Source organism: Leuresthes tenuis, unplaced genomic scaffold, assembly GCF_036924035.1.
Source record: "Leuresthes tenuis unplaced genomic scaffold, fLeuTen1.0.hap1 SCAF_19, whole genome shotgun sequence".
Lineage (NCBI taxonomy): Eukaryota > Metazoa > Chordata > Actinopteri > Atheriniformes > Atherinopsidae > Leuresthes > Leuresthes tenuis.
The window spans coordinates 11,419,070-11,432,794 of NW_027325373.1; the positions used below are offsets into that span (position 1 = coordinate 11,419,070).

Sequence of the window (13,725 nt, forward strand, 5' to 3'; positions counted from 1 at the left end):
AGCGTAGGAAAACGCCAAGTTCAGTACGGACTGAGGGGATGGCAAACGTGATGGAGTCCAGGGACCGGAGGCTACGATCAGACTGTTTTCGTGTCATGTATGGGGACAAATAGGAGGGGAGTAGTCAGATGATGGATTTATAGACAAATAGATTGTAAATAGAAGTTTACAACCAGTTATGAATCTCAAAGCTCCATGATATGCAGCATTAAAAGAAAAACATGCTCTATTTCTAAAGAAAAACCCCAGCTTTAACTTAAGTTTCCTAAGTAATTGGTCAATATCGCTTCTAAAAGAAAGGCTATCCTCCAATGTGAGACCTCGGTATTTACAAGTGGCCACAAACTCAATAGGGGTGCCCTGAGCAGACATAATACAGGTTAGAACAGCAGGCACCTTGTTTTAAGAACATAGACTTGGTTTTACATGCGTTTAGAACTAGCTTGAGATGACACAATTGCACCTGAATGGTGTCAAAAGCAGACTGCAGATCTTTGAACACCTGGCTGGACGACAGAAGATGCACAACAATAGAGAAAACTGTTTTGGATCCACACACTGATCTATGTGAGCAAAAACATAACTACAATACAATCAAAGTCTTTCATAACAATCTACATGCAGAAAACATCAACTATAAATCTGCTGTTTATACACAAGATTGATATTCATTCATATGAGGCATTATTGAGAAATTTTATGACATGTTTTAAAAATCAACTAAAATACAAGCAGCATCTGGCAACATGTGGATAAACTATGCCTATTTGCAGCAGAAACAATTCTTTGACGTGCAAAGAACATTGTAAACAGCATCACACTTTTAAATCTTTAATATCTGAGTCGGCGTTGGCTACTTAAAATGTCCACGAATATATTATCTGTCATTTGAGAACCTTTAATAACTGTCCAAAATGACCCAAAACAAGTGAGTCAACTGAAAGAGTTTGAAAATTAGAATATAAAACATTTAGTCAACACATAAATGTTCTATTTGCTGCTCTAAAGACCACACGCTTAAGTTGATAACAATCAGTAACATTATCTTATTTATAAAGAATTTACATCCTTAACATTAATCTCATTAAAATTTGTGTAATGAAATTCCCAGTTGAGCTTTGTGATTGACAAGTGCCCGAAACACTCCTGTGACATCATACATGCGTAGTCACATGACATCCATGCCTCACCTATCTTAAAAGCTCCGATGACTTTATCATTTTAAAACACAAAGTAATTGCTCTATGGCATATGCATCCCTTATCACCCGAATAGACCCTATATAGGACGTTTACGCTGAATTTGTTAACATAAACCGGGGCATGCGCAGTTACCACTCATTTAGCCCCTCCCACAGCCCGCTACGTCTGCTACAGGCTGAAGCTGCTGTTTCAAACTGCGTACTTCGGTCAACATGGCGGGTATTGTGGCGAAGAAGTGTCTCAATCCTCTGGCTTTCTTAACCAGGAGGCTCTCAGCTCCGGAGTTTGTCACTCAGTGCTGCTACCACCAGAAGGTAATACCTCCTGTCAACTAAATTGTTGCCACAGCCTGTTGTCCTCAAGTCTCAGGGTCACAGTGATGTAACTGCTCTTTTTGGGATAATGTTTACAAATATTGTTATGTAATTGGAGCAACTCTATTACCATTATTGCTTAATACGACTGCTAAAGATGGTAATAGAGGTTACCTCGCTAAGGAAATAAGATTGCAGTTTGTTTACTGCAGTGCTAGGGGACAACCACAGAAAAGTAGCTTACATGTTGGCTGGGAAAATGACCCAAGTTACATCAGTCAGCCAACATGTGGGGGGGAAATGATCTATCATCAGACTCCAGGACATTCATCAGCGAGTAGCTAGTTAGTAGGTTTTACAGCATGTCCCTAATCTCCGTCCCAGCTGTCCACAGTTATAATTCTTAAATCACATCCGATTAAAATGCTTAAAGTGATTGTGTTGGAGCACAGTGCGCAAGAACCAGGTACATTTTCCTGAACTGCTGCTTCTTTGTGGCTGCGTAGTGTCTTAAAGTTGACTTAAAACAGTGTCCAGATGTTGAGCTGGATTTTTTTTTTTTCGCATGTCCGATTCAACATGGTGAAATAGATGTGTGGTGCTGGGAATTAAAGATTGTTTTACCATAACTCAGAAGAATACTTTTGACAAGCACTAGGTGGTAAATCTTCGAATCCGAAAAACCCATTGGACGAAACCGCTGTGGATTGGCTATTGTTTTATATATTGACTTATATTTTGTAAATTTTGTAAAACTGATTTTACACATCTTCTGTCAGATGTATCGTTGTCACAGTCAGAATGACTCAGCAGAAACTCGAGGAAGGTTTGTTTGGTCGACAATGATATCCAGTCCTAATCTGTTTATTTCAGATATCCTTACGTAAGAGATTAAATTCCTGGTTGTATAACAGCGATGGTAGGACTTGTAGAAAGACTTTTTTTGGGTAGAATGTAAAATGCCACGCCGGGAGGCCTCTGTCGCCGGGCCTCCTCACATGTGCTTCAGCATTATGGAAAAGCAACATCCCGGTGTTTGTCCTTACGCTGCTTTCTCTCTTGCTGCTGTCTGAAGGTGGTGGATCATTACGAGAACCCAAGAAATGTGGGCTCACTGGACAAAACCTCCAAGAATGTTGGAACTGGCTTGGTGGGTGCTCCAGCATGTGGAGACGTGATGAAGCTTCAGGTAAACCGCAAAAGAGTAACAAAACAAACAACTAAACAAAAGAGTACTGATGAGCTGCATGTTTTTTTTATTCATAGGGGAAACACACTTTAATTTACTTAGAATAGCAACAGCATTTGGCATTTAATTCCACTGGTTAAAAAATCTAATGGATATGTGTGATTTTTAACGCTCGAGTAAAAATGAAAAACTCCTGACAGATCGAGGTTGATGACCAAGGAAAGATTGTGGATGCCAAGTTCAAAACTTTCGGATGTGGCTCTGCTATCGCTTCCAGCTCTCTGGCGACTGAGTGGATTAAGGGGAAATCTGTGAGTGAGCATCTTAACAGATTTCTTTGTTGTATTGTTTTTCATATTTGTTATACGTTGCACTTCACCCTCATCCCGATGACGGGGCAGATTTGGTGCTCACTGAAGCTGTGTGCCTGTTTTTTTTCAGTTGGACGAAGCTTGTAAGATAAAGAACACGGACATTGCCAAGGAGCTCAGTCTTCCTCCTGTTAAACTCCACTGCTCCAGTGAGTTTTTAATACGTTTTCCTCATCACATTTCTTTGTCCATGAGCATACAAGCTTGACGTGTTTTCGTTGCTGCCCCAGTGCTCGCGGAGGATGCCATCAAGGCGGCCCTTGCTGACTACCGCATCAAGCAGCACGGCAACCAGCAGGAGGCAGTCAGGGCCAGCAATTAAAGCTGGATGCTTCCTGTTGTCGAGAAGAGAAGTAGCAGTCCATCGTCTCTGTTTCACTTTCCAGCTATTTTGATGTCTAGTACACGATGGTCAACCCTCCACAGCAGTGTTATACCAGGCTTTCGAAAATAGTCTGCGATCCTGTAACCCTGCCCACTGCATCTTTTAGCCTGTCACGTAAACGCACAACGTAAGGTTTGTTGGTACAAAGCCGAGCCTTATTCTTTTTTTTGTTTTTCAGATTATGTTATGTTACGTCTTCAGATTTTGCTCTGAAAGCTGAAAGCTGTATCCTGTCTGCACCCTGAAAGCACTGACTGACTGATAAGCAAATGAGTGGCTCGAAACAAAGAAATGTGTCCAGTAGTTTTAAGTGTAATTTGTAATATTTACGAATGCGTCCTTGAAAGCCTGCAATAAAGTATTCAGAATCACATTGTGTGTCTGTCCGATTTATCACTCAGACAGCTTGAAAAAGTTATATTTTAGACATTTTTAGCTGTTTTTTTTATGAGGAAAGTGCAGGTGTAACTCATTTTTATGCCTTGTCTTAGTTAAATGTCAATATGACCTTCTGTGGTCAACTACATTGTATGACTCCAGAAACAGCCTACCTGGATTAAACAATAGTTATAAATGCTTTTATTCCCACCTTTTCACTCAATACTTTATCTGAAATAGAGATGTGCATCACATAAGTGGTGACAATCTTTCAACTTTGAACATGTAAATCACAGCTATTCTCAGGCAGTTGATTAATCTTAAACATTCTCTTAACTAAAGCAGATAGTCGTTGCTTAGTGTGTCGCTAAGTGAAAGTAAGTGAGAACGTGCCACACCCTCTTCACAAAAGTAGCTCCTGTGCAGGATAGGTGGAGAATTTCAAACACCCTCAGCACAAACATACCCAAAATAAGTGACCTATTTTTATTGGCTACGGTGAATTATTTATAAAATTGCATGAATTGTTCATTGAGTCAGAACTCAAATATGGCTGCAACTGTCCCAGCTCCACAGAGTGGAAAAAAGAAAAGTTGCAAAATTTCTTTTGAGTGGCATTCGTCAACTTTTCTGCATTTGCTTTACTAAACCTGGAGAAATCTGTGAGGGTTTACTCACTTTTGAGTTTGAGGTATTTAGTGTTTAGCTTTTTTAAAAGGCAGTTTTCTCTCCTGCAATGAGCTGAAGTGTTGCAGAGTCATTGTGAATGTGCAGAGAGGTGGGCCGGAGACTTCTGTCAGGTGCCGGCTCTTGGGAATCATCCCCGTCTTGATCCAGCCGCTCTGGAGGATCCAGCTCTGGTCTGGCTGCTGCTGCCTCAGCTGCTTCACCGTCAGAAAGCTCGCACTGCTCCTTCTCCTCTGGGACACTTGGTAGCTGCTGGTTCAGGATGCTGCCATCTGGCTTAGAGCTCTCCTCACAACTGTGGTCTGCTACTTTCTGACAGGATTCGCTTCCCTCTGCGGTATCAGTGGATTTATTTGGCGTGCGTAGGCTCTTGGCAGCCCTCAGGATGTCTGCCTGGAGCTGCTTGTGAGAGTCCACTGGCTCACTTTGCAGCTCAGGAGCAGGTTTTTCGTGCACTTCGTTAAAGGGTTTAGCACCACCAGTTTTGTCCCGGTTGTCCACATACATTTTCGAGGGGAAGGAGGAAGGGTAATACGCATTGACCTTGCGCCTGCGGCTCATGAAAATCGCCCCGCAGATAACGAGGAAGATTAGCAGAAGAAGAGTGGTTGCAACCAGGATGAAAAGCATGTTCTCCTCCAGAAAGTTTACAAGCTGTTTTAGGAAGTCTGTTTCCTCTTGGGCTGGGTCAACTGGTGTGGTTTGGTACTCAGTGGCGAGGACCCTGGTAGACACAGAGGAATTTATGTAACTGGGATCTTCCTCATCTGTACTTCCCTCCAGAGAGCTGTAAAAAGGTAGACGTGTGCCCAGGCTGCTGCTGATGCAAAACACCACACACACAGAGATCTGATGAAGGGCCTCCGGGAGCATGCTTTCCTCTCAGGATCTGTAAAAAAACACTTAATGTCAATTCCATATGGGAAGACAGTTTATGATTCATGTGTATGTTTATGTCATTCAGCATCTGTTTTTCTTAAAGATATAAACCTGATTACTTAACAGCTGCCGCTTCTCGGGGTTTTTCCAGCCTACTCTAAGACATTTCTGGCCTTGTGAGAAGGAGAATATTATGAATGCTTTACAATGAAGGATTTTAAAACTAGTGTAAGACGAGCATTTGTTTTAAAATGAGGTATTTCTATTTTTTTCATTCAACAGTTACAAATTGGAAACTGATTAAAAACCTTCTGAAAAAACATTTATCATACGGTTGGACAGAGTGCTGCGATGATTAGAAAAAATACCTTTAATAACAGCAGCAGTTGTTAAAAGGATCGCAGCTGAAATGTAAACTACATTGCTGGGGATTGATGTTGGAAACGTGTAAACTGCACCAAACCTGCAATACTGCATGGACACACAACCCTGAAAAGTTGTTATTAAAAAAACCCTGTCTGAAAGTCATTTAAACTCTGCTATAAAGACAACATTTGGGATTTTTTAAACTGAGAGAAGGTTTTAGTCCAGTACCTGGTGAGTGACTAAGACGTCAAGCATTTCCCTTTCAGCCTAACCCAAATAAGAGAAAAAGACCCATCTGAAAGACCTCACCAGACACCACACAAATACCAAGCCTGAGGCCGATCGAATGAACACTTGGTAAAATATGTGAAGAACATGTAGACAGACGAACGCGGACACAGCGATTCTGCTGGTTTATTAGTGCGATATGCAGTGTGCTTATCTTAAGGCTGTCGTCAGCAACCTCAAATTCAAAACAAGTCTGAGACAGAGGATATGATAAAGGTATTTACCACTTTGTTGCTTTCATTCTTCTTTCAAGAACACTCTCATTCTTGCTTAAGTGCTCAGTTTTTTGTCTTTTAAATTTCATAATTTCACCCACTGTTTTCAAAGGATGACAAGTCTGGATTGTAAACTGACTCCAGGTATTACGGTCTGCTGCTGTAATTCTTTGGCATTGTCTTGCTGAAATGAGAAAGACCGTCTCTGACGGAGATGTCTGGATCTGGATGGCAGCATATGCTGTTTCAAAGCCTGCATATTAATCAGCACGAGTGGTGCCTTCACAGATGTACAAGTTAGTCATGCTGTGTGCATAAGTGGCAGCGACAGCTGAGGGCCAGAAGATCATGATGTCGATTGTCCATCGATTTAAATATCTTAAGTTTTCTTTTGATTATATCAGCTGTCATTCAAGACCTTCAGACAGGGTTTTTTTTTTAGCATTGTACAACTTTTCTGGTCTTTTGTTGCACCTGTCCTAACTTTTTTGTTAGGACAGGTCATAAGGACAGGTCATAAGGAGTATGCTGCATGCATTAAACTCAGAATGTGCCCATAGAAAAGATGAATAAATAAAACATTGAGTAAATAAGTAATGATCATATTTCTGTGTAAGAATTCAATTTGTGTTTCTGGTTTTGTCAATTTTGAGCTAAATTTAGGGGTTTAAACTATTTGTAAAGTATTGACGTATTGCGGTCAATTGTAATACTGACACGATCTGCATCTTATGTTTTTGTTACGTCTGTGTTTTGTGTTTTAGTCCTGTCATTTCCTCACCTTTCCTCAGTTTCCTCCTGCCAGTCTTCAGCTCTGCTCGCTTCACCTGTGTGTCTTCGCTCAGCTGCCTTCACCCACTAATCACCCTCCTCCGCATTTAAACTCCCAGCTGTCATTCTCTCATTGTCAGATCCTCACCATCACACCTCATTTCTAGTCGGTCTGTTCAAGTTCTTGTTTCTGCGTGTCCAGTCAGGGTGTTTATTCTTCGGTTTTTGTTTAACAGTTTCGTTGTTTGGAATTCCGGCTTTGCCATGTCTTTTGTTACAGTTTTTTTTTTTTATAAATCGAGTTTTCATTGGCAATCTGGGTGTGCATTCAGGTCCTCTCTTCTCACCTCGTCGCTACGCCAACAATCCGTGACAAATCCACATTTCATACAACTCATTTTGTTTGTATTTATGCTGCATATTATACAGCATATCAGTTTGCATGTACAATAAGCAGTTAATCAGTCATCGCTCTCTGCCATATGTTTTTTTCCCCAGCACTGAATGAATTGTGGACTCCATTATAGTAGCTGTACAATAGCTGAAATGAGTATAAAGTTAAAAAGATTATCATAAGAGTCATATTTTCTCACTTCTACCCAGTGGCAGTAGAATCCTTGTAAAATGAAAAAAAAAAGAACAAGTAAAACCAACAATATTTGCATGACTTGGATGAAATGGATGAATTTGTTTTTTTTTTGCAACTTGGATGAACTAACCCTTTAAACCCTGCTTAAACTCTGATGCGTCTTTTGACTTGGCTCACGCTCACGCTCACACTTTCACACTTTTTGCTCAGTGTGTGTGTGTTAACTGGCCGCAGCTTCCAGATGTTTATCCCAGTTCTGCTGCATCTGTGTGCAAGCTGGCCCACATCTGCTCTCAACTGGAAAAGTTTTTTTTTCTTCATCTAATGAATCACACCAGACTGAATGTACACAACCACACATGCCGGTGCAATCAAATACATAAATATGTGGACGTGAGTTGATCGTTTACACACAAAGAAGCAAGTCCTCACTCGGTAGATTCAGAAAAATAAAACAAATCTAAATATATATTTCTCTTTGGTTTTGTGTCTACAAAGGATACTAAATATAGTCATAAAGTATTGATAATAATAATAATAATAATACTCTCACTTCTTGAGTCTGGATGCTGCCATCATGGTGCTGGTATGTCAAGCTGTTTTATGGGCTGACATGATGTGAAGATGCCTCTGTTGCTGTTTTAGTACATTCAATGGAATAACTAAATTTAGAAGAAAAACTAGATAAAATGACACATTTCACTCACCATGCAGTGTAGGAGAAGAGGTGTTTTTGCTAGAATCCCCTGCAGGCTGAATGAAACCAGTTTAGAAGAAGGGAACTTCGTGGGAGCACAGCAAAGAGTACATGCAACAACTTCTGCAGTTTCAGGTTTCAGTGTGAAGGTTTGTCTGGATAGTGCAAGAAAGATGTCATTAACCATGAGTACAGATCCCTCCTTCTGCCGCTCCACTGTTCTCCTCCCCCTTCAGTGTCTGGGCTCTCTGGCCTGCGCACAGATTGTTCTTGTTAGGTAGGAGTTTATAATGTGCTGTGGGGGCAGGGACCTCCTCTTTACTCTCCTGTGTGGCTAACTGGATGTGCAAGGCCAATACAACATCAGATAAATACTTTAGAACTTTAAAAGCCGCACAAACCATCCCATAATCGCAATGTTTTCATCAGATCAACCTTCTGACTGATAGCCTGGCCTTCAGCCCGTCATTCACATGATTAACAACAAAACTCCTGGGGTAAAAAAAACCCAAAAAGAGCCAGAGAGCAGTTTGTAAGAGTGACCTGCATACGCAGGAAATGGTTAATGTTTCCTGTGAGGACGAAACACCCGTAACAGCCGGGAGAAGGGGGAAGGAGAGGACCACGCTGTGTAGACCTTTACAAACAACGAGGTGTTCTTTATCCAGAGACAAGCAATCAAACTCACACGATGGGAGTGTGACCACTTTAGGGAGGCAGTGTGACCGTGCAGGAGTGAATGCATTTTTTGGCAAGACTGCTATGTATGCGATCGCTCAAGACAAGTCTAGCTTTATATGGTCAACAGCAGCATGAGATGAGGTCCTGCATCCACCAGGTTTACATCTGACTTGGCTCTGTTGATAGTCACCACTGTCTGTTTCAGTTCTATAAAAAAAAAAAAAAGGCTTCATGGGCCTGATATGCAGTCAGAGAACTGTTTTCGTTTCACAGGAAGGGAAGTGAACATGATATCCTACCCAGTGTAAGAGAAAGGCCTCTTGTGAAGCCTTTTATAAATAAAGGAACTGACTGAGTTCAGAGAGCATCCAGTTTTATTATGCCTGTTCACCATTTACACACCATTTAGACCCCCACCATCATGGTCTTTTGGCCATTTTCAGCAATCTAAACAGGACATGGTCACAAAACTTTGGTAACATAAGTTTATAAAGTTGAATCTTTTCAAAAATGATTTCCTAGAGAGATTCTTGGAATCATCGCAGGTTATGAGCAACATACAGCATGTGTTCAACTGGTAAATTAAGAAATGATCAATTCCAATTAAAGAGGTCTTACAGTAACATGCATCCTGGCTGATATGTACTTTCCTTAGGTATGTTGTGCAGCTTTGTTTTGTGCATGTAAAAGATCTGTACATTTTTAAAGATCAAAGTCTGCACAAGAGGAAGTGCTTTTGTCCAACAGAGACTGCTCTTGTACTGGCAGAAACATCTTTGTAACACATTTATATACTGCCTGTCCAGAAACTAGTTTGGCGCACCTCAAAGAAAGAACAAACATCTGTTTTACAACCCAGTGCTTTTGACAAATTAGAGCAGAGGCAGCCATTTGAAGAGAAGTGCCTTAAAAAGAAAAGATCTAAAACAAAGTAAGAGAGAAACTTTGCTTTTCAAAGATGCAAGAAATTGTTGGATAATTATACTGGTAAAACAAGGTTTTAAACAAAAAGTTAAATAAGACATTTGCTGAATAAATCATAGTTCAGAAGCCGCATCCTTACACACACACCTTAAATCAATCAAAATCCAGCATTTGAACTCTTAAACCTTCAGGCACCAGAAAACGGAACCGTGTATGTGAGTAACAAAAGTCCCTTTAAAAAGCAAGCCTTCCTGTCTCTTGTTGCAAAGTGAAATACCATCAGGGCTCTGCTCCGGATGTCCATAAGAAAAAACAGCTTTGATAACTCCCAGCATCCCAATCTCCAGTGGGGGTGTTAAGTTATGCAAAAAGTACAGACTTTTGCCTGAAATCCACGTCACCTTACCAAAGGAGTTTGTGGTGCTTGAACATGAAACAGTTTTTGCTTGCGGTTTCCGTGTCTGTTCCGCCACATATAGGACGTGCAGTGAAGCTGAACCACCAACATCAAAGTAGCAACTGTTTCCACAACACTGATGCTAGACAGATCAGTTCAGTCTAATGTGCAATGAAAGCATGCTGTTCATTGTAAATACATTCAAACATAGCGGTCATTTTCTGGAAGAAAGCTGCTGAGAGTGAGGTTATCGCCTCCATCCTCATCGCTGTCTCCAGCAGCAGGGAACACCAGGACTCCGTTTGTGATAGGATTGCGTTGTCGCGTGTAGGCGTGATTCCTCTCAGGCAGCAGACTAGAGATGCACATCATCTCGGTCGCCTGTGGAGGTTTCCTCACCTTGTACTTCTTTGCGGATAGCTTGGCGCAGAGAATAATGGTAGAGACCATGAAGATGGTGGCCAGCACAGCCAGGGAGGCGACGATAATGAGGCATTGCTTCACCGTGCCACGGATTGAGCAGGGCTGGACCTCGTTGCTTGGAGAGGTCTTTGTTACTTCAGTGGGAGCTTCTGTAGTTGCTGTCACTGGTCTGGTGGTTGGAACTCGTGACCTCTTGGGTGCATGAGGGTTGAAGATTCCTGCAGTACTGATGGAGATGGGAGAATCCGTTGTAGCAGAGCTCGGCTCTGGAAACTGGGATATGAAGTTGAGGGCATTTGTGGTTGAAATTGAATGAGATTTTGATGAAATCTCAGTGCTGGTGGATGTTTCAGTCCCAGTGGGGCCATGAACGGGTGCTGCCTCAGATGTAATATTTGCTGTCATTGTGGCAGTAGAAGGTGTGGGACTCTGATTGAAGCTTGAAGTCATCTGAGTAGACTTTTCCGAAGTGGTGGTGGTAGGTAACTCTGGCGTACTTTTAGGGTGAGTGATGGATGTGGGCAGAGAGGACATGGCCACTGTGGGGGCAAAATCTGTGGAAGTTTTACCGGGTGTAGTCATGTTTGTTGAACTGGTGGCCGGTGGATGATGGAACTTATCCGTTGTATGTTTAGCTGTGTCAGTTATACTGTGAGAAGGGTGTGCTCCACCTGAAGCTGTGGTCCCTGGAGAGGATGACCGGGCTCCACCTGAAGCTGTGGTCCCTGGAGAGGATGACTGTGCTCCACCTGAAGCTGTGGTCCCTGGAGAGGATGACCGGGCTCCACCTGAAGCTGTGGTCACTGGAGAGGATGACTGAGCTCCACCTGAAGCTGTGGTCGCTGTAGAGGATGACTGGGCTCCACCTGAAGCTGTGGTCGCTATAGAAGATGACTGGGCTCCACCTGAAGCTGTGGTCGCTGTAGGGGACGATTGTGCTACATCTGCAGCTGTGGTCGCTGTAGGGGGTGGTTGTATTTGATTCTTGTCTGTGCCCTCTGCTGTAGAGGGAATAAGTGTAGGGCTGCTGGTCTGTGCTGTTGTTGTAGTGTTCATGAGAACCAAACCATCCATGCTGCTGTTAGTTTTGTCATTTTTGTCAGTTGCTACTGTGGGTAACACCTTCTTCTCTGCTGCTACAGCAGTACTGTCTTCTGCAGATTTGTGAGTTAGATCCCAGGTTACAGGATGCAACCCTTTTATACTTTCGGTGACTGGCTGATTGTTTGTGTTGTTTGGCTGAACAGTGATGCTAATAATCCTTGTTTCTGGTATGGAAGTTGCCATAGACTCCACGTAAAACAAAAGACACACTCCCCATAGCAAAAGCGCGTACATCTTTGTGCTGGGGAGCATTATTGCTGGATTAAAGATCTGAAATGACAGAAAAGGTTCAAGTTTACTGGTTTTAGATAAAACTGTTAAAAATCTATTACAAATGATTGAATTGACAAGACATACATGGGGAAAATTCTGTCATGTGTTTGCTCCTGACATATTATGTATGATGAAGCAATCATGTGCCTTACCACACCTACCACACCCTTTGCTTTATTTCCAACAGCATAAACCTACAGCTACTGTATCGGTAGATAAACGATCCTAAATGCAGCCTGTACAAGAATCCATTTGTGTCTTTTTAAATCACGGAAAAGTTCAATCAGAAGACATGGAATCAAAATCCCACTGTTATTGTTGAAAAAGTTAAAAGATGGAGTAAAAGTAGGAAGAAAATCTTAAATAAAGACTACATTTAAAAATAATAATATAATTCTACATCATTACTTGATCATTACACTACATCATTACACAGTGGACCCTAAAGTCAGAAACATTCACGTCGAACATTTCAACATGCTACTGAAATGTGTCCTCTGAGACACCTGTGATCATCTTACCTTTTTTCTGGTAAAGCAAAAGGATAAATGTGAGTTAAAAACCGATTAACGTTGAGTTCAGCTCATTTCAGCCTCTCTTGAAACATATCCTCGCAGCTCTAACATGCTGACTGTTGCGCTGCATGATGAAAGAAACAGGAAATGATTACACTCTTTAAAAAAAAAAAGCTCTATGGTATATCACATTTTGAGTTACCACAGATACGCAGAGACACTTCCTTTTGAAACATACAACTTTATCTTACATCTGTCACACCAGAGCTTTTTTTTTCCTTTGGCTTTATGAGCTCAGCTGCTAAACTTTAAGAGCATGGATTTATTTGTTGGATATGTGCCTTACCTGACAGATGAAAAAGCAGAGAAGAGCTCGGGTTCCTCTGTGTGGAGCGTCCTTTGCGCGTACTGATTACTTCTTTATTCAAAGTAGCAGGAAGTTTTCAGTTCTGTAAACTGCTCAGATGACTCTTGCATGTCAACACATTTCTGTCTAAGATTTAAAGCTACTTGTCATGTGGATACAAAGCGGTAACTGATGGATTTCAAGGTACGCGGAGTTCACCACAGTGACAGAACATCAGTCACATCAGGACAACGTTATGCACATTAAGTGTATTATATGGAGAAACAGAATCAGAAACAACAAAGTCCGCACTGAAATTGTGTGGCAGCTGATAATAGGGTCATGTTTTCTATAGAGTGCAGCCTCTTACCAAAGTCACAATATGAAGCCTGGGCTCCCACAGTTAAACCCTATGTGGTAATAGAGCTGTTTGTCTGGTGGAAATTGTAACTGCCACTTCCTGTGCCGATGAGTCACACTGAGATGTGAGTCTAAAGAACGTTTGAGTCAAAAAATAAACTGTTTGTTTTTTTCGTCTGATGGTTACCATGCTATGAAGAAAAAGAAAATGCACTGGATGAGTGTGGCACCTGTTCTTTTTTTTGTACACATTTAATTCTGTTGATCCTGTTTGTAAGAATACCTTCTACTTTTTTTCAGGGCGCTGGTCAATGTTGAGACTTTGGGTTATTTTACTGGTATTTCCTGGATTCATGTATTCGTTATTTTCT

General features: G+C 41.5%; 3 protein-coding genes across 3 annotated transcripts; 1 reads left to right on the plus strand and 2 right to left on the minus strand.

Moving 5' to 3' along the window:
• Window positions 1-1,372: 1,372 nt before the first annotated feature.
• On the plus strand, window positions 1,373-3,832 carry iscub (iron-sulfur cluster assembly enzyme b). The gene is made up of 5 exons (XM_072371859.1): window positions 1,373-1,516; window positions 2,592-2,705; window positions 2,906-3,016; window positions 3,147-3,225; window positions 3,307-3,832. The coding sequence occupies exons 1-5, from the start codon at window positions 1,415-1,417 to the stop codon at window positions 3,396-3,398; spliced, it is 498 nt and encodes a 165-aa protein (XP_072227960.1). The 5' UTR covers window positions 1,373-1,414; the 3' UTR covers window positions 3,399-3,832.
• Window positions 3,641-8,448, minus strand: tmem119b (transmembrane protein 119b). Its single transcript, XM_072371858.1, has 2 exons — window positions 8,342-8,448; window positions 3,641-5,415 (listed from the first exon to the last, which is right to left on the minus strand). Exon 2 carries the CDS (start codon window positions 5,397-5,399, stop codon window positions 4,551-4,553), a length of 849 nt encoding a protein of 282 aa, XP_072227959.1. The 5' UTR covers window positions 5,400-5,415; window positions 8,342-8,448; the 3' UTR covers window positions 3,641-4,550.
• A 994-nt stretch (window positions 8,449-9,442) lies between these two features.
• LOC140277287 (uncharacterized) lies at window positions 9,443-13,045 on the minus strand. Its single transcript, XM_072372253.1, has 2 exons — window positions 12,995-13,045; window positions 9,443-12,130 (listed from the first exon to the last, which is right to left on the minus strand). The coding sequence occupies exon 2, from the start codon at window positions 12,110-12,112 to the stop codon at window positions 10,535-10,537; it is 1,578 nt and encodes a 525-aa protein (XP_072228354.1). The 5' UTR covers window positions 12,113-12,130; window positions 12,995-13,045; the 3' UTR covers window positions 9,443-10,534.
• Window positions 13,046-13,725: the final 680 nt, after the last annotated feature.